The sequence below is a fragment of the Gymnoscopelus braueri genome, assembly GCF_963280865.1.
Source record: "Gymnoscopelus braueri genome assembly, chromosome: 17".
NCBI lineage: Eukaryota > Metazoa > Chordata > Actinopteri > Myctophiformes > Myctophidae > Gymnoscopelus > Gymnoscopelus braueri.
The window spans coordinates 29,675,498-29,698,787 of NC_137617.1; the positions used below are offsets into that span (position 1 = coordinate 29,675,498).

The following is a 23,290-nucleotide window of genomic DNA, read 5'->3' on the forward strand; positions in this document are numbered from 1 at the left end:
GCACACAATGCACACAGCGTAGCAACAACACAGGAGGACACAGATGATTTAGCTGAGCTCTTCAAAACGATTTACTTAGTCCGTAAGCGAGAGGGTACAAAATACAAGAACCGCGGATCCATGTGGTTTCATCTGTAGCCCTCGCACGGAGTTTAACTTAGACTGCGTCGTAACGTTACCGTCAGACAACAATTACAGACAACCAGAGACCACCAGTAGCCTACTACCAACAGCTGCACCGCTATGTCGGATAAAGAAATGATGTGGTTCTAGCGAGATATTTTGGGGGCGGTTTGCTGGGGTCGCCAAAAGATTTCCCTTATTATATGGGGTCGTGGTATGAAAAAGTTTGAGAACCCCTGGCCTAGTGTTACCGCTTCACTTCAACGTGCTTTAACTTGATAATGTATTACGGGCCCATCTTTTGATATGTTGTAGAGCTTGTCCATGCGAACACGTGGATATGTGTCTAATTTCTTTGACACTTTTATGGCGAAGATCTCCACTTTCACTATGGTCCTAAGAATCTAAAACCCTAAGACCATTTTGAGTGGTCTTAGGGTTGAATGGTCTTGTAGTGTCTTACATGGACGTGTTTCCCAGAGGAAAGCATAAGAATGCGATTCAACTTCCCTAGGCTCTAGGCCTACTAGGCCTAGGGAACCAGCTTAAAGTTGGGGTGCCTGCGACCTTATACAGGGATTTTAATTCAGACCTCAATAGCTTCGACTACATACCTGGACAAGGAAAGTGGTGCTGTGAGGATATTATTTTTTGATTTTCGAAGCGCCTTTAACACCATACAGCCCCCCCCCCCCCCCCCTCCTTCCCCTTCTGAAAGACAAACTGAACAGCATGCATGTTGGCCCACACCTTGTGTCCTGGATCATGGACTACCTCACTGACAGACCACCATACGTCAGGTTGAGGGACTTTACATCTGACACTGTGACCTGCAGCACAAGAGTCCCCCAGGGGACTGTGCTGGCCTCCCTTCTCTTCACCCTTTACACGGCAGAGCTCAGACACTGCACAGAGATGTGCCACCTGCAGACATTCTCAGTAATGTAAAGTATACATAATAATAGTAATAATAATATTAATAATAATAATAAAAAAATAATAATAATACATTTTATTTATAGCACACTTTACATTTTTGGAAATCAGGTTAAAAAACAACAGGTTAAAAAACAAAAGGCACAAAAATGTTAAATGTTTTTACATGATGTGAACATCATCATTAATATCAGTTATTATTATCATTATTAATTTTATCCTTCAACTTCAGCCGATCTACAAGCTCACAACTTGCAGATCGGCTGTTTGCCTCTTTCTTATATTATTTGAGAATTTGGCCAATGTTTGACAATTTTTTTTTTGTATAGTTTGTTGATTACTCTTGATGCAGCAATGGTCTTTTTATTTGCTATATTTTTACTTTTTCATTTATTAAAAAGGTTACTTAAATTGTCCCTTCACTGTCATCTGGGGACCCCCCCCCCCCCCCCCCAGAAAAAAAAATCATGTGGGGACCCCTGGCTGGTCCCGATCCACAGGTTGAGTACCACTGACCCAAAATTGCGTCAACATTACAAAGGGGTTAGGCGGAGGCGGAGCTTATCCGTTTTGAACACACACTCAGACGGACCGGGGAGCTGCAGGAAGTCGAACTAACGGCTCAGGAGGAGCGAACCTTACAGACATGGATGTTTCCATGCTTCTAATCTACTATAACAGGTAAATTGAATTAGTTTATGGAATTAAAATGTTGTCCAACTTGTTAGTTCATGACCGTGGCGTGTATTTGCCCGAGTATAGCCCTGAAACATGACTGTCATATATGATATGATAGTCATGACGAAACTTCAACCTGGTGTTTGCACTTTCAACTTTACGGTCCTTACATCTAAATAAACGTTCATATTTCAAATATAAAGTGCTTAACCCATGGCCACGGATGTTACAATTATATATGGTATCTCAGAAGTACCCGTATTTTCCGTATTGTTTAATAAAAAGCATTTTCATCCGATCGATGGCCATTTCCTCATAGAGTTATAACGTATGTAGAGTGCAATACACTTCCCAACCGATAGGGTCACAGTTAGCATATGGCGAAAAACCTAAGAAAATGGCCACCGATCGGATTAAAATGCTTTTTATTGAACAATACGGAAGATACGTGTACATCTGAGGGTCCGTACATACTTGTAACATTCGTGGCCATGAGGTCAGCACTTTATATTTGGAATCTGAACGTTTATGTGGATGTACGGGCTATAAATGGAGAAAGTGCAAACACTAGTTTGCAGTTTATCCATGACGCTCGTGATCCATGGCTAGGCCTGACTCGCAAATTTTGAAACTAGTCGTTGGTAGAAACATATTTAAACACGATTAAAATATAATTGTATCCAAGTGATGTTTATAATTAGTAAATCAATAAGTCTGATTAAGTACTTTAGCCCTATTTTATACTTTTGTCGTACAACAGCGTTGCTTTAAAAAATCGCCAATCTACAAGCTCACAACCTGTTGATTTTACTATTTTTATTAAGAAGAAAACCCCGACTGGATCTGTGGATCCGGATCTTCAAATAGTAAAATCAGCAGGAAGTTGACATTTTTATTCAAAAAATAAACAGTACTGGGTTTGGTGATGTTCTATATTGTCTGAATTAGCTTTGATTGTGTTTGTTTATGTGCTAAAATAGTGACTTTGAGAGCTGTTTCAGCGTACAATGTAAGTCAATGAGGAGCATATTTTGAATGATCAATTTCTAATCAATGGAGCAATTATTTTTGATTTCTTGTCCTCCTTTGGAGTTACATCATGGCAAGGTAAATACACAACACAAACCTCTACCAAAGTGGTCTTGCCCTTTTAAGCACTATCGCTTTAAACATGGAAGCCATGCCAGAACCACGCAATTTAAAAAACATAATTTACCATTATAAATCCTAACCAAACAGTAAAGAAATACCACATCACACTGGGCAGAAAAAAGTGTTACACTGGCATTCACCTCATTAGAGCTATTTAGATGCAGTAACCTATGTTAAACCTATGTTAAATCTGTGCTCCTTCTCCAGGTGTTTTTGGGTCTTCCTCTGCTCCGTTTGCCTGGTGCGTTCCATGTTAATGTTTAATTATTGCTGTTTTGTTTCTCCTGAATGTGTGACTAATCCTGCTCCACTTTCTCCTTATCAGCTGTACCTCCACTGTTAAGTTTCTAAGATACAAAGTCATCCCTCCATAGACTGCCCTATTCATGATAATTAAAACTTGTATCTGATTGCATTTAATGGCATTCTCCCACTATGCTTTCAAAAACTAAATGATAAAACAAATGTCATTTATCTATAGACACAGGTATCTGTACACCTTCACTTGTCTTTATGAGGGGATCTACTAATATTTCCTATAACTAATTAATTAAAGTCTAACACATCAATCTTCTTCTTCTTGCGTATGTCATCAGATCCTCAGCTCCGTTGCAGCAAGCCAGTCCAGCGTCTCGTCATCCAGGTTCATCAGGCCTAGGTCGCCATGTGGTGGGCGGTGTTTCGGGCAGCTGGTCATGATGTGTTCCACAGTCTTTAGGGGGTCTCCAGGTTCACAGTGGGCACTGTCCGAGAGGCCCCACTGTTGCATTGCTTCACCGAAGCGTCCCACGCTTGTCCTCAGGCGGTTGAGGGTTGTCCACTGCTTACGGGGCAGGTGCTGGCCAGGGACATCTGTGGGATCCTCGATGTAGTTGTGAAGCCTAGATGGTTCTGCTGCTTTCCACTGTTCCCTCCACCTTGCCTTGCTAGTCTGCAGTCTAACACATCAATGTTAGACTGTTTCTCTTCAAACAACATCAACACTTCACTGATACTCTTGGTAAATAAGTTTGCTATACTATTTGAAAATGGTGCCAACATGACAACTGTTTAGTTCAGGACATGGCTATGTTTAACAACGTGATACACTATCTGGTCATAATAGATCTTGGGATAACAACTCTACTTTCAAGCAGACAGAATGTTTACAGCTGTCTAGATGTACTTAAATCATTAATTGATCTGTTAATTATTTATGCGTGTACAGTATTTACAGTCTGTTCTTTCTATTGAATATAGTCATTCCAGAATTTTACTTCCCCTTAGTGGGTGTGTATTGTGTTTTCTACCATATAAAAAGGCGACATTTGACATGTAATTGTGGTTGTGGTTGTTAGGACACCGATGACCTTCCAGACATGTCCCACCTCTCCATTGGGATCCTGACCGTGGTTCCTGAAGACAGCCCGGCTTCTCCTCACTCACTGCACTTGGACTCTTCACTATCATGCATCGTCTTGGAAGGTACAACAGTGATGACCTTCAAAGTCTCCCACATGCCATCTGCCTACTGTTTGGACTGATTTACGCACTGAATTTGGAGTACCCCTAATCAATGAAGAACACCTTTGATTTTATTCAAAGAGTTCTTCTCTCACTTGGACATAAATCCCTAAAACCCAAAATACAATCTCTCAAAAACTGATGGAGTTAGTGATTGTTAAGATTAGAATAACCACTGGATTAATGCAGGCACTTTGATTGTTTAGCTTTGAATAACCATCAATTTAATGCAGACACTTTAATTTTGATTGTTACGGTTATAATAACCATTGATTTATTGCACTCATTTTGATTTTTGTATTGCTAAGGTTATAATTGAATATAAATTGAATTTATTTGTGACTTGTATTACATTCCACATTACTTTTGATTGGTCTATCTAAAATCCACAATGCATTGCATAAAGGCATAGCTATTTTTTAAAGATCTTTGACAGACTACAAACTAAGGTTACTTTTCTATGTCTCTGCAACCTTGTGATACCTTCTACCCCGATTTACAGCCATACCCTCCAGCCTCTTCTACACAGGCCTGCCGACCTGTTGATGAGGTATGTTTTCTTTAGATTTAACCCATGTAGACCTACAAGCTCTTAGCACAGCACTCGGTGCTGCGCTATGAGCTTGTATAGTAGCCTATAGTTTTGATGATTTTTGACCAAGTACAATTAAGGGCCTTTTGTCTTTTCTGCACAGCCGTATGCAGCTACATATATGGACTTGGATCAGTGGAACCAAGAAACACCCAGTGTACTGCAACCTCCATCTCCGTCCAGTGATGCTCCAGTAGAAGGTGTGGTTCCTCAGCTAAGTGTCAGCAGACTTGGCACTGTTGTCCTTCAAATTCAGGATTCATAGATGAGTTTTGCTTTTTTTTAAAAAAACTTTTCTTTACAGTTTTTGACGTGCTTTCAATCTTTCTAGGTCAACCAAATCCATCTGACCAGAGCATACCAGAGGGTCAAGGGTGGCAGCCTTGCGACTCTTGTCGGTCTGAGGTGGAGAAGCTCCAGCTCCAGTTGAGGAGGATAACCACTGTGCTCTCCAGTATCAGTACGTTTTATTGCCTGTAATGTTGCAGTTTTCAGTTGTCTGCTAATTTCTTTGTCTCACTTGAAACTTTACTTTATCCTGTACCTCTTTTGTGAGTTCTCTGACATGACTGGAAAACATTGGTATCCCAAAATAAAACTGTTTTCTGTTTACTGAAGAGCTGGGGAGATCGACCCCTGCTACTGAACAAATACTCATCAATGACTGCTATCAGAATATACTGTAGCGCTTTGTAGAACAGTACTCAATCTTATTGTTTTACAAATACACTCAGTAGACTCAGATTTTTTTGTCTTTGTTCTAGGCTCTGAGAAACTAGACGCACTGAAGGGCTTTATCACCCTGGTCGGTGACCTAGAGTCTGGAGTGTCCAGTCTCGGGCAGCAGGAGCTATATCCAGGTATGGATGTATACGTTTGCCATACATTTCACACTGAACCTGACGTTCTTGGTAGCGAGTGATCCGTGTTGTGAGCTGCAACTAGATAGTGAAGTTTTCAGAAGGTCACAGTTGTCTGTTTTCATGGTGCACTGAGCGCAGAAAGGGGTCAATGTAGCTGATGTCTTAAAATGCAGTTTGTTAATTGCTCGCTCTCTATTCACAGGCTGTGGACAGATGATTTCATCTGTGCAGCTGGCAGCCATACACCAGCGTGCCAGGAAGGACTGCAAGAGGCTATTCCACGCCTTGTTCGAGGTGTTCTTCACCCATGAGGAGTGCCGCAATGCCGTCGTATACGGAAAGCATGGTGTCATCCCAGAGGGGAAGAACAAACTGGATGAGGCGAAGAGGCACTGTTCAGTAAGTATTTGTCACACCACTAGTTCCTCAGAGTAGTGTTATAGATGGCCAGTCAGTGGAGTTGGTAACCACTTATAGACAGACATGCAAAAGTGTCACTTTTCAGCTACAGTCACCTTTTTGAACTCAAATAGGGCAATTGTGTGACACCTGACCCGAAAGAAAACAACATGTTGTCACCTTTTTCACCTCGGGCTGTTTGCATGCCTGTGTATACCACCTGTATACCACCCATAGACCACCTATAGACCACCTGTATACCACCTGTATACCACCTATAGTCCACCTGTATACCACCTATAGACCACCCGTATACCACCCATAGACCACCTAGAGACCACCTATAGTCCAACCGTATACCACCTAGAGACCACCTGTATACCACCCGTATACCACCTATAGACCACCCATAGACCACCTAGAGACCACCTATAGTCCACCCGTATACCACCTAGAGACCACCTAGAGACCACCTAGAGACCACCTAGAGACCACCTGTATACCACCTGTATACCACCCATAGACTCACCTCTTCAGACTCCACCTCAGCCCGTAGCACTTGCCCTCCTAGCCTTGATGACCTTGCAGGATTATGCAAAGGACAGATACCAGGTCATTGTTGACCTGGCATCCTATAAATGCTGAGTCCACCTAGAGTCCACCTAGAGTCCACCTCTAGACCACCTGTATACCACCCGTATACCACCTGTATACCACCTAGAGACCACCCATAGACCACCTAGAGACCACCTGTATACCACCCATAGACCACCCGTATACCACCTAGAGACCACCTAGAGACCACCTAGAGACCACCTGTATACCACCTGTAGACCACCTGTATACCACCTGTAGACCACCTGTATACCACCTGTATACCACCCATAGACCACCTATAGACCACCTGTATACCACCCGTATACCACCCGTATACCACCCGTAGACCACCTATAGACCACCTGTATACCACCCGTAGACCACCCATAGACCACCTATAGACCACCTATAGTCCACCTGTATACCACCTCTAGACCACCTGTATACCACCACCTGTATACCACCCGTATACCACCTGTATACCACCTATAGACCACCCGTATACCACCTAGAGACCACCTAGAGACCACCTAGAGACCACCTGTATACCACCTAGAGACCACCTAGAGACCACCTATAGTCCACCTGTATGCCACCCGTATACCACCCATAGACCACCTATAGACCACCTGTATACCAACTATAGACCACCCGTATACCGCCTATAGTCCACCTGTATACCACCTATAGACCACCCGTATACCACCCATAGACCACCTCGAGACCACCTAGAGACCACCTATAGTCCACCCGTATACCACCTAGAGACCACCTATAGTCCACCCGTATACCACCTAGAGACCACCTGTATACCACCTAGAGACCACCTATAGTCCACCTGTATACCACCCATAGACCACCTATAGACCACCCATATACCACCTATAGACCACCTGTATACCACCCATAGACCACCTGTATACCACCCATAGACCACCCATAGACCACCTAGAGACCACCTAGAGACCACCTAGAGACCACCTAGAGACCACCTGTATACCACCCGTATACCACCCGTATACCACCTAGAGACCACCTGTAGACCACCTAGAGACCACCTAGAGACCACCTAGAGACCACCTAGAGTCCACCTATAGACCACCTGTATACCACCCGTATACCACCTGTATACCACCTAGAGACCACCCATAGACCACCTAGAGACCACCTGTATACCACCCATAGACCACCCGTATACCACCTGTAGACCACCTAGAGACCACCTAGAGTCCACCTAGAGACCACCTAGAGTCCACCTATAGACCACCTGTATACCACCCGTATACCACCTAGAGAACACCCATAGACCACCTAGAGACCACCTGTATACCACCTATAGACCACCTGTATACCAACTATAGACCACCTGTATACCACCTGTATACCACCTATAGACCACCTGTATACCACCTATAGACCACCTGTATACCACCTGTATACCACCTAGAGACCACCTGTATACCACCTATAGACCACCTGTATACCACCTGTATACCACCTATAGACCACCTGTATACCACCTATAGACCACCTGTATACCAACTATAGACCACCCGTATACCGCCTATAGTCCACCTGTATACCACCTATAGACCACCCGTATACCACCCATAGACCACCTCGAGACCACCTAGAGACCACCTATAGTCCACCCGTATACCACCTAGAGACCACCTATAGTCCACCCGTATACCACCTAGAGACCACCTGTATACCACCTAGAGTCCACCTAGAGACCACCTAGAGTCCACCTGTATACCACCCGTATACCACCTGTATACCACCCATAGACCACCTAGAGACCACCCATAGACCACCCGTATACCACCTAGAGACCACCCATAGACCACCCATAGACCACCCATATACCACCCATATACCACCCATAGACCACCTAGAGACCACCCAGAGACCACCCATAGACCACCCATAGACCACCCGTATACCACCCGTATACCACCCGTATACCACCCATAGACCACCCAGAGACCACCTAGAGACCACCTAGAGACCACCTAGAGACCACCTGTATACCACCCATAGACCACCCATAGACCACCCATAGACCACCCATAGACCACCTATAGTCCACCTGTATACCACCTGTAGACCACCTGTATACCACCTGTATACCACCTGTATACCACCTATAGACCACCCGTATACCACCTAGAGACCACCTAGAGACCACCTAGAGACCACCTGTATACCACCTAGAGACCACCTATAGTCCACCTGTATGCCACCCGTATACCACCCATAGACCACCTATAGACCACCTGTATACCACCTAGAGACCACCTATAGACCACCTGTATACCACCTGTATACCACCCGTATACCACCCATAGACCACCTATAGTCCACCTGTATACAGACATGCAAAAGTGTCACTTTTCAGCTACAGTCACCTTTTTGAACTCAAATAGGGCAATTGTGTGACACCTGACCCGAAAGAAAACAACATGTTGTCACCTTTTTCACCTCGGGCTGTTTGCATGCCTGTATAGATATATATCTATAATAGATATATATCTTGGGGTATCTTGTGACAATGTATACACATGTCTGTCTTACTGTGTTGTGTTTTTAGGGCTTTTATTTCGGGGGACGGGCGTGCTATAACAATTAAACTTAAAAATATGATACATTCGGAATAAATAGCCTCCAAGTAAAATTTGCAGAGAGCAAGGAGGCTGCCAAGGGCCCCTCCCCTCCCCTCATAACCAGTTGATCAGCTGTAAACTCTGTCTACACAGACTGTGGCAGGCACAGGGCTCCAGAGTGCGACCTGCCTATTGTGCTGTATGTGCGAGTTAAATCTGATTTCGAACCACCTCTGGAGGTGGTTTCAAATCAGATTTCAACTCAGATTTCAACTCGGATGTGTGCATTTAGACTGATTTAACCAGAATCTCCTGTTGACTAGTTGAGCACAATTTCCTAAATTAATATTTAAAAAAAGTTTAGGTTGGAGTCAGGTGCTGGTGAAAGTGTATGCAATGCTTTAGATGCTCATTTCAAATTCCAGTCCAGTCTTTTAGCCAACCCGCACTGGCTGCTGCAGATTAAGTGTCTTTGTGTTTTATATGTATACAAAATTGAGTGTTTAAATCCCATGTGCTTTCTTGTTATCTTATCTTTCAGCTGCTGCTCAACGATCGGACCGAAAATTAACCCAGTTGAACTATGAAAAGACGGTCAAGTCTTGGCTGCAGTTTGCGCCTGGCCGTCAGGGAGGCATCCCGAGGAATGCTCTGGAGCAGCAGGGACCGGATCTGGATGCAGGTGGCACCTCTGCAGGTTCCCTCCCTCCCTGAAGGGATTAACCCATTACAACCGGGACAGCGTTTTGCGTTTGAACTTCAACCATTTTTTCTTTTCTTTAACCCATCTAGACCGGGACAGCGTTTTGCGTTTGAACTTGGACCTTTTTTTCTTTTCTTTTTATAAAAAACAACTCAAAAAAAATCGTGAAAATGAATATTTTGTCCCCGATTCTGTCTTCTAAATACTTCTTCCAAATCTGTGGTTCTCAAATTTTTCCATGTCAAGGACCCCCAAAATCACATGTATTTGGACGCAGACCCCCACCTAGAAAAATATCTTTCCAGGGACCCCCAGAAACAGATTTCAGTTACAAAAGTTTCCTTTGAAAAATATATATTCAAAGATTTGAACAAATGTTTACGATTTTTCAAAAATAGCAGATCTATCATTTAGAAGACATTCACAGAATCGGGTCAAAATATCCAAATGCTTGCAGACATTTTCACGATTTCTTTCATAAATAGCAGATCTACAATCTTGTATATGTTCTATATTTCATCTGTTAAAGCATAAAAACAATGGTTAAAGCAGTTCAACGCAGGTCTAAATGCCTTGGTTCAATAAATGTGAAGATTCAAATCATATTGTCTGTCTTTATTTTTATATTTTCACATTTTGGGAAATGTAAGGTAATTTTGAACAAGATGTAGCCTTACAGTATATCAGCATACATAATTTAAAATGTACATGCAGATTACCATTAGGTTGTTGGATGATCAGGATCAATATTGATTCCTAATATGATTCAGTATAATCCAATTAATAAATTAAATCAGTGTTCGATTCCTGATGTTGATTCAACATAAAATCAACTAAAATGTGCATGCAGATTACCATTTAGATGATGGTTGAATCAATGTTGATTCCTAATGTTGATTCAACATTAAATCAACTAAAATGTGCATGCAGATTACCATTTAGATGATGGTTGAATCAATATTGAGTCATAACGTTGATTCAACATAAAATCAACTAAAATCAGCATGCAGAATACCATTTAGATGATGGTTGAATCAACGTTGATATAGTGTTAGTTAGTGGTTGAAACCCAACGTTGAATCAAATAATAATGGCGTTGTGATTTCAGTACAGTTTCAACGTTGAGATTGAACGTTGAGTCAACCGTTATGGCCGACTATTTTTCAACGTTGATTCACCCATATTTTGCTATCTGGGAATTAAGACTATCAGAATATTTGTATAATTTATTATTACTTTTGTTTGAATACCACATATTTGATGTGTCATGGGTACAACGCACAAGTTGTTGGTTTGTTACAAAAACGTCCTGGTTTACACTGAAGAAAAAAGATATGAAAATATTTTTTACTTCATCCTTTAACATTTGTTTTTGACCATCTTTTCTTAGCCAGCAAACAAAGGGAGGCATTGAATTTTAATATAAAATATATGTGTTACCCTGAATGACACATATCACTAATAGAATGTGGTGTATTGGGCTACTGATCATAGCTATAGCACCCGATGTGACAGTGCAACTGAATGAGAAAATGCATAAGTCTATTTCTCTATTGTGTGTTAAAATAATCTGAGTTCCCAGAAATTCTCGCATAAAATCTTCATCAAAGTAACCACCAGACAGGGACCTCCAAGTAAAATTTATAAATAAACCATATTTTAGCTTAGAGAATATTCAAGGGGGTGATCAGAAACACAAAGATCTAACAGTATTCTCCCTGCAGAAAGTAATGGGATTTGAGTCGTTAACACTGATCCCTGCAAAAACTAAGGATCACATCCTCCAATATTCCACATGGTATATTAATTTGTATGACACAGGAGTTACCCTCCTCCTTTCCTGTATGAGAATACTCAAGACTCAACCTGTCCACCGACCTGTCTCTGCAAACAGGACCCATTTATTATGATGTTCGACCCTTCATGTGCTGCAGCAGCAAGTGCACTAGCCATGTGATACCTAGGTCTTCACCCTAATCACTATCACTCTCACTTAATCAATGTTTAACAAGCTGCTGGCTTGGGGTGACACACACGGCCTGCACTGTGCTCAACTCAGGTTACAATATGCAAACAAAGATCATGGATTACCCTCTAGATTCACAGTGCTGCTGGAGTTGGCAGTGCAGTGTGAGCTGTAATCCCGTGGGGTTGATCATAAAAAAAATACATGTATTGTTACATTGCAATACTGTAGTCGCTGAACCGACACAATCTGCATGGCATTTATTAGGTCATTCCTTACATAAAATATACAGTAAATGTAAAGATTGGTACCATCAAGTAAAAACACTTTATTTATTTTAAGAACATTTTCAAATCGACTCCCTAAGTGACATCAACTGCCTAAGGCAACATCCCGCTGTCAAGGATTTCAGAAATATCAATACATTTCATGTACATACCATTGGATAGACATGTACTCATGCATGGTAAGGCTTCTACAAACATATGTACAGTAGGTCAAAAGTCCATTTGCCATTTTAATATTCCTCTGTAAAAAGAGGCGACTGCTTTCACTCCAGTGAAATAGTTTAACACATTTTGTGCACAAGCTGCACTATAAATGTTTTAAATCCATGTTCCATCAAAAGGTATTACTGTGACTAAATATACAAAAAGTAATCTCAGTAGATGTGTATACCGATGAACTGAACTTTTGTAAACAACGGCTCTCTCTAAGTCCATGTCTTTAGACAAGAGGCATGCGCTATTGTATTCGAGAAGAGAAAATTATGTTTTAAATTTCTTCTTAGTATACTCTGGATAATTTAATTAATACTATGAGTCATTATTATAGATTTCCAATTACTCCGTCTAGTTTTAGAAATGAAATCAATACTCAACCTTGTAGACCTTACTTCTGAATTATACAGACATTAGTCGATTAAAGCGATCCCAAAAGGTGGGATAATCTTAAGTGCTCAGACAGTTTCCAAAGCCCTTTTTATGCTCATATCTTATAGTACCAATTATTAAAAAAATCAATGAATCAATTTTAACTTAAAATGCATACAACTAAAGCTAAAGTCTTGTTATACACTGTACCAGATACAATTCTTCACATTGCTACTGTATTGTCTAAATGAATTCTACACATCATGTCCATTTCAATACACATTAATGACTAATACTATCGAACATGTTATCTACAAATTGACTGCACTATATTACAATTCAAGCTACTAGCTACAGTTTGCAATATCTTAAATGAAAGAATACTGTTTCAGAAGTTAAGCGACAAATAAAGAGGATGTTTCCCTTGAAAAGCAAAGACACTGATCACCTAACAAAAGACATGAGCGTTGAGTCATCAACATTCACTTTGCAATGTCTTTCAAATGCTATCCTCAAACAAACAAACAAACAAACAAAAACAAACCACAGGTGACCTGAAATGTTTGGTCACTTTGTGCAATGAAGTTCTTGCATACAGTTTCCCCTTTGTCTAAAGCCCTTGTAGCTGTGTTCAACATGCCTCAATAAAAACAACAGAAATAAAACAACAAGGAAGTCCAAGTTGAAAGAGACCATTTTCTATTTGACATCTAAATCCTTAATTCCTGGCTGCAGGCTCTTTAGGTCTTGTGGGATTTGTTTGCTTTGACTTGCATCCCTAAACAAGATCAAATGAATGTTTACCAGTAGGGATGCAAAATAGCCATAGAGCATGGCCTGCGGCATGAAGTGAAATAAAGCAGTTGCTGGTTTTACCACTTAAACCCTATACTTCATTGACCGGGTCCCCCAGGGGTCCATACTTGGTCCCCTCCTTTTTTCCCTCTACACCAAATCTCTACTACTGAAAATAGCCGAGCTCACAATGCACCGCACTGCAAGCTTGTAGATTTGCCATTTCCCTATTAATTTATGACATTCCCAGAATAGATACAGGTTTATGTGGCTCATTCATAATAAATTAGTAAGTGCTTTTGCTCTGCAATGTTTCATTGATACAGACCCAGGATGACATACTGACTGAATGGAAGGTAGGAATGATTTTAATTGGAACGCTCTCTCCAACTCCACCAGGCCTTTGGTGTTAATAAAACTGGGCTCAGACCACAAGATATTAACAATCCTAGCTAGGCAAAAAAGGGTCATTTAAAAAGATATATATAAATAAATAACCAGATGGCCCAAAAAAGCTCCCTCATTCCTCAGTCTTGGGGAGTTTCCAACCATTCTTTAAAGTTAGACTGGGATGATACATTTTGAGATCAATTTGATCTCAATATACAGTTCTGTATATTGTGTAGTCTGAGCCTAGTCTAAACTTGTTCCGAGTCATACATCTTTCTAACCTGATTAAAGTTGCCGGGTTGAATAAGTGATGGAGCTTGGAGGGGGAAAAAACCTTCACACGCACACGCAAAGTGTAGGCCAATTCAGAATAATGTCTAAGCAGTATCTGGCTCTTGACTCTGTATTCATATTAACTTTTGGTTGCTTGTAATTTTGGTGTACGAGGAACAGCAGCTTCTTCTGTGGCTGCAGTTTCCATCCCTCTGGATTATCGCCAGTTAACTGCTCAAAATGTAAATGTAAACCATTAAAAGAAACGCAGGCAAATTCTTGCCACGAGTAATTTGATGCCCTCCAACATCTGAGTGGACCACAAGGAGCATGAACTGGAAGTGCATATTTATGCACTCCAAATTATAGCAAATATATTCTGCAAATAAATGTCACTGCCATTGCTGCCAAACACCTAACTCCAATTTTGGGGATTATGACGTTTTTACTTGTACAAGTGAAGGTTTCGAGACTTATACAAGCTCTAACTACATAGGGCAAGTTTCATGAAGAAAAACACTTTTAAAAAAAAAGCATAGGTTGTCAATCTAAAAATGTGACTATACTACGTCCTGAAAACCTAAGATACAAGGTCTTCTGACAGCAGTGAAAAAAGTCGATCCTATCCATACAGTATCGTAGAATATAAATACTGATCTGGCACCAGTTTGCCTTTTAAGTTACTATTATCATGTCACCTGACCAGTGATACTAGATCAGTACAGAGTACTGCTACATCAGCAGGTTTTATACACGCAGACTCTGCTGTAGAAAGGAAGCTAGCTCTGGCACAAATCAGGACAAGAAGAGTCCAAATATGGAAACGTTCAGATAAAAATAAAGAGTTCCTTAACATTCCAATCTTGGACCCAGAGCTGAGCGGACAGGGGCTAAATATAAAACCCTGTGGTTCCTCGTGTTTCACCCCTGCAGCAGTCACAGCGCTCCTCTAACCATTGCGTCAAACTCTGCTTTCCTAAGCAGAGAAAACCTCAAGAGGGAAAAGATCTCATGTAGGACTGGATCTGAATAAATACAGCAGTACGTTACAAAATGAAACAAACTTGACTTCACTGTTAAAGTATGTCCATGGGAGTGAAACGGTCTAAAAGGGCTAGATATACTTCATTGCATGCGGCGTTGCGCACCGAAAATACCCGATCTACGAGCTCACAACACATCGCAGTGCAAACGTGTTGTGAGCTTGTAGATTGGCTATTTTCGGTGCACAATACCGGCGTGAAACTAAGCATAAATAACCTGTAACAATTGTTTTGCCATCGTATCACTTTCTGACACCCATCAGACCCGAAACTATTTCTACAGCATCTCTGCACGTTACAAATGCTTTCTTTAGAAGTGTCACTCGGATAAAGACGCATAAAACTCCGGAGAGGTGGACCTAAATAATTGCAACAGTCCACTTTTCTCCCCGTCAATGCTCTGTTTACAGTGTATTGTGTTCCGATTCCTGGCTGGGGGAGAAGGGGGATGGTTGGTACCATGGCAGCATCCCCAACAGGCTTCATTTATAGAGCGCTGCTCAGCAATACTAGGAGGCAGAGAGAGCTAGAGAAAGCCATGGCTCCTTGCGGGCCCGAGGCCAATGCAGATGCCTGATACTCTGTGTGCTCAGCAGTCCATAGGGACTTAGGGGGGGGCGAAGGAAGGAGGTGTCCTCTTCCGGCCCATCAGTACTTATTAATCCCGAAGATCCTCACGCCATGCAGCTGCGGGAGCTTGGGGATGAGCACTGTGAGCAAGGAGACGGTGTTGACCACAAAGTGGGTCCGGTCATATTTGGTGTAGAAACTGGTGAGGATGTACCTATAGGGTCATAGAAGAGGGGGAGGGAAAACAGGAACAGGTTGGTGAAAGGGGGTGATGAATGAATGAATGAATGATGAGCCGCTCTGAACTCTGGGTGAACTTTCATTTTTCTTTTGTTTCCCTGAAAAGGGTTCTCGTTATAAGTCCATCACGTACAGTTGAAAAGGAAAACTACTTGCAGGGTTACAGGTTTCAACAAGAAATATGACAAATGCTAACACGTCCTGGCATGCAAATACAGAAACTTTTTTGAAGGACAAAAATAGAAAGTTTTCCCCCACAATGTGGCAAGTGTCTCGTAAGGAAGATACACACCAAAAATGTAGACTAAATGTTCAGGGAGGTACTCGTTTGTACGACGACGTGTTTAAAAAGCTCACACTTTGTTCACATTTGTTGCTTTGATCTGATAACTACTGCTACTTATGGTCATTAAACAGTGACATGTTTACTAAATCACAAACAGCAGAGAGTGCATTTGCACATCTGAGAGGCAGTGTCATCAACTAAAAGCAATTGCAACATCTGCGCATGCCAAAACAGCACCAGACAAAAAGGCCACAGTTAAACGTCTTATGTTTGAATTGTTATGTCTTTATCCAATCACAAACAGACCTATTGAAATTCACCAACAGTGCATGCGAGTGACATTGAGTCTCTTGATTGAGTATCCCGCCAGCCACTTACCATATGAGCCCTGACAAGCCAAAGACTACAGCCAAACATTGGATGCTGTGAGTGAAATACCACCAGTCGATATTCAGGGGAAGAGGAAACTAACAGTGTTGAATCAATGCCTATAGGCTTTTCATAAATAATGGTGTTTATCATTAGAGGATAGCTGTGAACTTCCTGTCCACTACAGAACCAGTGATGTCATGATTATGGAAGCTCTCATAAGTCTTTACCAGACGTGTTCACTTTAGCCTTAATCTAAGGCCTGAATACTTGCACTGTTCCCTCTTGATGCTGGTTGCAACAGAAAATTACCAAGCAGCTTTTGAAACTGGTAAGAGTAAGATTACTCTATTGGACTTGTTACACAAGGCAAATGGAATTTGCCATCTGGCATAACCCTTGTAGACATGTGCACACACAGTTTGCATTTGCATGAAACGTTCTCTAGTATGTTTGTGTGTGCGTGTGCGTGTGCGAGTGCGAGTGCGTGTGCGTGTGTGTGTGTGTGTGTGTGTGTGTGTGTGTGTGTATGGGGGGGGGGGGGGTGTTACCACAGAAAAAAATGTAATCTGCTGTGTCTACTACTTGCACAAAGATTCCTTGCTGGTAATAAGGACAAAAACAATCTTGGTGGTGGTCAGCAGGGATCCCACTAGGCATTGTAGGGCCCTTGGCAAGATGTGATATCTGTCCATGAGGGCAGGGACCACAAGAGATGACTGACGCCCCCACCCCCTAAAACATTCCATCCTCGCGACTTGTTACGTGGTCAGAGAAGGACATCATGTTTAGTTTTGCTAGTACTTACAAGATGATGGGAGTGATGGTGAGGAATTTGCGTGAGGCGGTGAACTGCACACCATAGTCCATCTGCTCCCAGTGGGTGAGGAGGCGAGCCTTGCCCTGGTCCGGGGTCTCGAAGGGTGTCCCTTTGACCGTGTGGAGCAGGAGGTACATGCACTGCAATGGACCGAATGCATACACTAGAACTAGTCAGATAAGTCACTGACACAGAAGCATCCGTCACACTCATAACATGCTGTAAAATCCTCAGTGTTAATTTAACTCAAAAGTGTACAAATGTAAGCAAATGGACCCATAGGTTACATTTGTACACTCTCAGAGTTAAAAATGGATAAATGAACACTAAGGATTTCATTGTGTACAACAGATCTGAAAAATATTTTTGATTGTTCAGTTTTCTTTTTATTATTTTGGGGCTTTTATGCCTTTATTTGATAAGACAGTAGACTGACAGGAAATGGGGAGAGAGATGGGAGTGACACGCAGTAAAGGAACCTGTGACACGTTGTCAGGCTGCATTGCAGCCTAGATGCCCAGACCGCCATTCCAGCGGCCCGGGCCAAAACTGGTTTAAAAGAAGTTTAGAAACTTGGCCCTGGACGCACTCTAGCTTCTTTCTTTTTTTTTTACTTCCTCATTGTGAAAAAAAGTACTTTCAGGGTTGTCATTGTTAAGAATACATATACACATTCAAATGTAAACAGACTTCATTGTATACAGAAGAATAGTTGTAGACTTTTAGATCAATGTGAGCTGGCTGATATTGTGCTTTGAGATTGCAGTCAGGGCATACAGCAAGCTTGAGGAAACATCATCAAAAGCTTTATGATGCAAGGCTGGGCAATAGGTCAGTTATTTGAAACATTACTAAATTAACTGTCGGTAGTGACTCCTGAAAGGGCAGTATATTTCATACCCATGATGCATTGCACAAAAAGCAACAGCCAAGCGGAGCCAAACCTAAATTCAGATACGACATTAAAATGGTTGCATTTAGGCATTAAGATTACAGATGGTTACATTTAAACTAGGACGAGATAAACCTTTATCTTCCCCAAGGGTAAATTCAGGTATAAGGTTAAAAATTGTAGTGTTAGGAATTAGGTTAGAACTGGTTAAGTTTAGGTATGAGTTTGGTGTGTTAGTTCAGGGTAAGTCTGGGAGGGTGCTTAGCCAATGAGATTGTGTAACTTCTAACTCTGAGAAATTGGGTACTGGTTATGGGCTGAAAGAAGACCTATAATGGAAAAGCTGCCACATACTACTTACTCAATTCACTTTTCACCTACAGTATGATAGGTTATTGTGATTGCTGTATCACAATGCCTGTCTCTGTTGAGTAGTCCAATCTGCATTTGACTATTCTAATCACTACCCCACACAGTTACAATGTACCCATTACCCAACTGTCAAAAAGTTTGTTCCCAAAAGACCTGTGAGTCTGAACCCATTAAAACCGGGAAAGCATCTGTGTCATTTCTCATTTTAGATTTTTGCGATGTACAAGCTCACAGCGCCATCACTTCTTGCCACACGGCGAGCTAGTACATCTGCTATTTTGTCCTAATGGTTTAAATTCAAACTAAAGGAGTGCAGGACGAGTTTAGTGGTGGTAGCATTCTACTGACCAGGTTGTGGATGAGGTTGGTGAGGGTCCAGACCACAGGAACGCTGGCGAACGGAATGCTGAGCAGGATGACGTGAAGCAGGCCGATGCCCAGGATGTAGGAGAGCCAGATGCCCCTGCTGTTCATCACCCTGGTGTTGGGGTTCACCTCGCTGTGTGCCGTGCCCACGTTCATGATGCCAGGTAGGTGCCAAGGCGTTCCAAGCCTCTTTATCTCCTGGGAGATGTAGTAGGCTACTGCACAGAGACTGAGACAAATATATAGGTCAATGCACAGAATAATCCAATGAGTAATAGCAAGAGTCAGGACAATGCTTACTGCTGGGTGTATGTAGGCAAAGTCTGAGCAGAATTTTTTTGTATTTATTCTTACTTTGTTTAAGTTTAAAGTGCTCACATAAGGAAATATGCAAGCTTAGTTGCTTTTATGGAAATGTATACTATGGCCTAATTCAATGATGAGCAAAATATGATACTGGGCAATATATGAAAGTCAGAAAGATGTCAAGAAATTGGAATGAAGTTATAATAAATGCGTTAAAGTAGGTCAAGTTTCCTACGTGAATAATGATGTGAACGTCTTTGATCTTAAAGTCAACTAATTGATTGACTAAGAGAGTCGTGTAGCAAGCAGTGGCTCATTCCAACATGCTCTTATAGTCTTTACTCTTTACCAAGTTACAAAACAAAACACAAATTATCACATGATGATGATAAGAATCCACTATACTTCCACTACAAGTGTAAGTTACAGCAGTAGAACTGGACTTAATAGTTAATTGACTAAATTAACCATTATTATACTCACAGGGAGGAAAAAAATGGCTTCAACTCCGACCCTGTGTATTGACACCGCAGTCCGTTATCAGTGTATCTTTATACTACTGGTGATAATAAGGTGAAGTGAGATAACGGCGACGTGTCCGTTACTCGTCCAGAGCCATGTTTGTTCAGTTCCTGCGCCCGTCTCTGTTCACACAGAGCAACAATGAAGCCAGACAGACACAAGCGGACACTTTTTTCCTTCGTCTTCTCGCCAACAGCTGGTGACAACACAGCACCGTTCAGTGTTGCCAGGTTTTGTGAGAGAAACAAGCAACCGGGTCTAGGAAAACAAGCCCAGAAGAAGCGACTAGGCTACTATGGCTATTTGAAAATAGCCGATCTACAAGCTCGTTGTGAGCTTGTAGATCTGCTATTTTAAAAAAATCTAGTAATTTTGAAACATTTTAACAACACAAATCTTGTTCCCTGGCACACAATATTTTCAGATGGGGGGGTCTGCGCCTATTAATCTGGGGTCCTTGTCATGAAAATGTTTGAGAGCGACTGGTACAAACAACATTAGTTAACAAGCCCAAATGAGCAACTACACTTTAGAAACAACTTCAAGCGACTTTACACTTTAAAACAAGCCCAGAGTCGCTTATAATAAGTGGACATGGCAACACTGAGCACCGTTCTTCATCATAGAACGTCATCGTTTTCTGATGCGTGATGTTTTGCTCCTCGCACTGCGCCCTGGTTGGCTTCTACCCGTCACGTGGTCCAAACGGCCCAATCGCGCTCCGACTCGCTGTTGAAAACGCCCCCTATACGTCACGGCAGTGGGAGGGAGCAGATGGGGAAATAAGTCAAATACATAAATAATTAATTGCAATTATTTTATAAATGTAAATACAAACATTAGAGACTACTAGTTGATATAAAGTGGGACAAGCATGGCTTTCATGGCTGCTCAATTTACCAGCAGAGTTATATTTATCCTAGGTAGATTTTGTCACTGCATCTGCTGTTACTAAGTTATAGTTCGTCGAAACAGCCACTGGCTCTGACGTAATTCTGGTTATCATCTGATATCAGTGCACAAAAGGGGGCCCTTGACTTCATACGTAGCTGAGAAAGAGGAGACCTTGCCAGGGGCAGCGAAAATGACTGACAGGGTCGATGCTCCAGACTCAAAATCAAAGGAGATCAACAGTGTCATGTTCTAGATCCACAGATAAGGCCAAACACTTTCATTTAGGCTCACAGTCGCCCTAGGCCATGGAGGTCAACTATGTTCTATTTACATCCAAGGATACATGATCCCCAATGTTTCTTTTAGGGTACCACAGTGCAACAGGTTTGGCCAGCTGACAAGGTATTCTCTCATGCTTATGGCCTTGGGTGCTACAGCCTTGTTAAAGCAGTGTAAACCTAGAGCTCCTCTTCACTATGTGCGTAAAAGGAGGACAATGCAGCTGAGATCACTGCTGGCACTGGAAATAATAACAAAATACATGACACTGATAAAATACACCTTTGGAAAGAGGCGAAAGACAGTGATGAGACGTAATGTCAAGTCAACGAAATGAAGTCACCTTCAGACTATGTGTGACAGTTCCTGGGAAAGGCTTCAGGTCTTTTAAAAGAGAGTGCAACTACCATTATTAAAGGCTCCTTCAATTCTTCAGTAACGTAAATGCACTATGTCCTCAGGGCATAGAGGATAATGACACGTATTCAAATCAACAAACCAAAGTCATGATCAAACTATGTCTGGGATTTGTGGGAAACATGTTCCAATTTAAAGTGAGTGAAACTACAGCTACAAAATGTTTTTGTTTTTTTCATTTCTGAGAACTTAAAATATACTTTTGCCCTCTGGGAAAATGATGGGGATGAGCTGCAATTCAAATCAACCCTCAGCAGACTGTGTCAAACATTTCAGTTGGTTAATGGTTGTTAAAGGTTCCTCCAATCTTCCAGTGACTACACTCTCTGTAAATATATTTTGAATGTCTTCCGGGGAAATTACGATGTTGAGACTTAATTTCTAATTAACCACATGAAGTCATCAGTAAGCTGAGCGTATCACCCCTGGGAAAGATGCCATTGCTTTAAAAATGGGGAGGGCATTCCATTTACGGAAAGTGTTTCCCAAACTCTAAATATTAAAGTAATGTGCTCATTAAACCATAGAGATATTTGAATGAAGCCATATCAGTTCCTCAGTCCACAGGGGATCGCTTTCATGTTTTATCGCACAGCTCCCAACTGAAAAACACTTCTCCTCCATTTAGCTGAGAGGGGGTGGAAACCAGATCTCTGCCCTGAAACAACTTTGACTACTGTCTGAGGATGATCAAATCCAGGCTTCAAAGTCCTGTGGTCTCCCCTGTTTCTTCAAAACCATACATTTAATAGATGTTTAGATATGTTCCTCAGCACGCTACATTTCTGTGAGTATTGACTGATGGCCGCAGGGCACTCAAACTTGGGCTTTCAGGTGTAACGTGATTCTGTTTCTAGGACTCGTGCCTGTAATAAAACCTTTTAATGACGAGATACATTTCGTACTTATTTGCGGTTTCTGGCATCGCTGGTTGGTCTTTGCAACAAGGCTATTGTTTTTTTTATGTGAGAAGCCCAATAAAAGCAGGTAAAATCAGTACATCATAAAACAGTAATCTTTTATGCCACAATTTGATATACAGTATATACAAGTCTTTTGCACACCTACAAAGGCGACAGGTGCGTAGGAGACCAAACGAGGGCCCCAACGCACTGAAAGAAAAAACTCCCACACACTGTCTTCAAATGCAATTAAAAAGATTTAATGGGAATAACAACGTTTTGGTCTGTTAGACCTTCATCAGGTTATCTTTGGGTTCTAAGATAACCTGATGAAGGTCTAACAGACCGAAACGTTATTCACATTAAATATTTTTAATTGCATTTGAAAGTGTGCGGGAGTTTTTATTTCGATATATACGGTATATAACTTGGCACTGATTATTCAATAGCAGTATTGTTTTTTGGGGGCCATTTACAGTAGGCATTTACAAGACGGCTGTCCTTTTGGCCTCAATGTTGTACCCAAAAGACTGTAGAATGTCTAGTGAGGTTGACGGTTTTCAT

At 41.7% G+C, this 23,290-nt stretch overlaps 2 protein-coding genes across 6 annotated transcripts; one reads left to right on the forward strand and one right to left on the reverse strand.

Moving 5' to 3' along the window:
- Positions 1-1,549: 1,549 nt before the first annotated feature.
- LOC308104195 (uncharacterized protein) lies at positions 1,550-10,746 on the forward strand. 4 transcript variants are annotated; one of them, XM_080454544.1, is made up of 10 exons: positions 1,550-1,740; positions 3,097-3,130; positions 3,486-3,889; positions 4,227-4,353; positions 4,895-4,942; positions 5,088-5,184; positions 5,316-5,444; positions 5,749-5,844; positions 6,050-6,246; positions 9,991-10,746. In XM_080454544.1, exons 6-10 carry the CDS (start codon positions 5,106-5,108, stop codon positions 10,018-10,020), a joined length of 531 nt encoding a protein of 176 aa, XP_080310670.1. In that variant the 5' UTR covers positions 1,550-1,740; positions 3,097-3,130; positions 3,486-3,889; positions 4,227-4,353; positions 4,895-4,942; positions 5,088-5,105; the 3' UTR covers positions 10,021-10,746. The 4 variants fall into 4 exon arrangements, with proteins under 4 accessions (XP_080310670.1, XP_080310667.1, XP_080310668.1 ...); XM_080454541.1 differs by lacking the exon at positions 9,991-10,746 and having other exon boundaries at positions 6,050-6,409; XM_080454542.1 differs by lacking the exons at positions 3,097-3,130; positions 9,991-10,746 and having other exon boundaries at positions 6,050-6,409.
- A 2,716-nt stretch (positions 10,747-13,462) lies between these two features.
- On the reverse strand, positions 13,463-20,427 carry ormdl3 (ORMDL sphingolipid biosynthesis regulator 3). 2 transcript variants are annotated; one of them, XM_080456248.1, is made up of 4 exons: positions 20,196-20,427; positions 19,389-19,635; positions 17,765-17,916; positions 13,463-16,275 (listed from the first exon to the last, which is right to left on the reverse strand). In XM_080456248.1, the coding sequence occupies exons 2-4, from the start codon at positions 19,560-19,562 to the stop codon at positions 16,140-16,142; spliced, it is 462 nt and encodes a 153-aa protein (XP_080312374.1). In that variant the 5' UTR covers positions 19,563-19,635; positions 20,196-20,427; the 3' UTR covers positions 13,463-16,139. The 2 variants fall into 2 exon arrangements, with proteins under 2 accessions (XP_080312374.1, XP_080312375.1); XM_080456249.1 differs by having other exon boundaries at positions 19,389-19,621; positions 20,192-20,427.
- Between the last annotated feature and the right edge of the window lie 2,863 nt (positions 20,428-23,290).

Bases quoted from the DNA above. Each gene is read 5' to 3' on its own strand.
- LOC308104195 (XM_080454541.1), top strand. From the start codon at position 5,106: ATGGACTTGGATCAGTGGAACCAAGAAACACCCAGTGTACTGCAACCT. The intron at 5,185-5,315 runs GTGTGGTTCCTC...CAATCTTTCTAG, and splicing joins CAGTGATGCTCCAGTAGAAG to GTCAACCAAATCCATCTGAC. The intron at 5,445-5,748 runs GTACGTTTTATT...TCTTTGTTCTAG, and splicing joins CACTGTGCTCTCCAGTATCA to GCTCTGAGAAACTAGACGCA.
- ormdl3 (XM_080456248.1), bottom strand. From the start codon at position 19,562: ATGAACGTGGGCACGGCACACAGCGAGGTGAACCCCAACACCAGGGTG. The intron at 17,917-19,388 runs GTCAGTAGAATG...GGTCCATTGCAG, and splicing joins CCAACCTCATCCACAACCTG to TGCATGTACCTCCTGCTCCA. The intron at 16,276-17,764 runs GTAAGTACTAGC...ATGACCCTATAG, and splicing joins ACCATCACTCCCATCATCTT to GTACATCCTCACCAGTTTCT.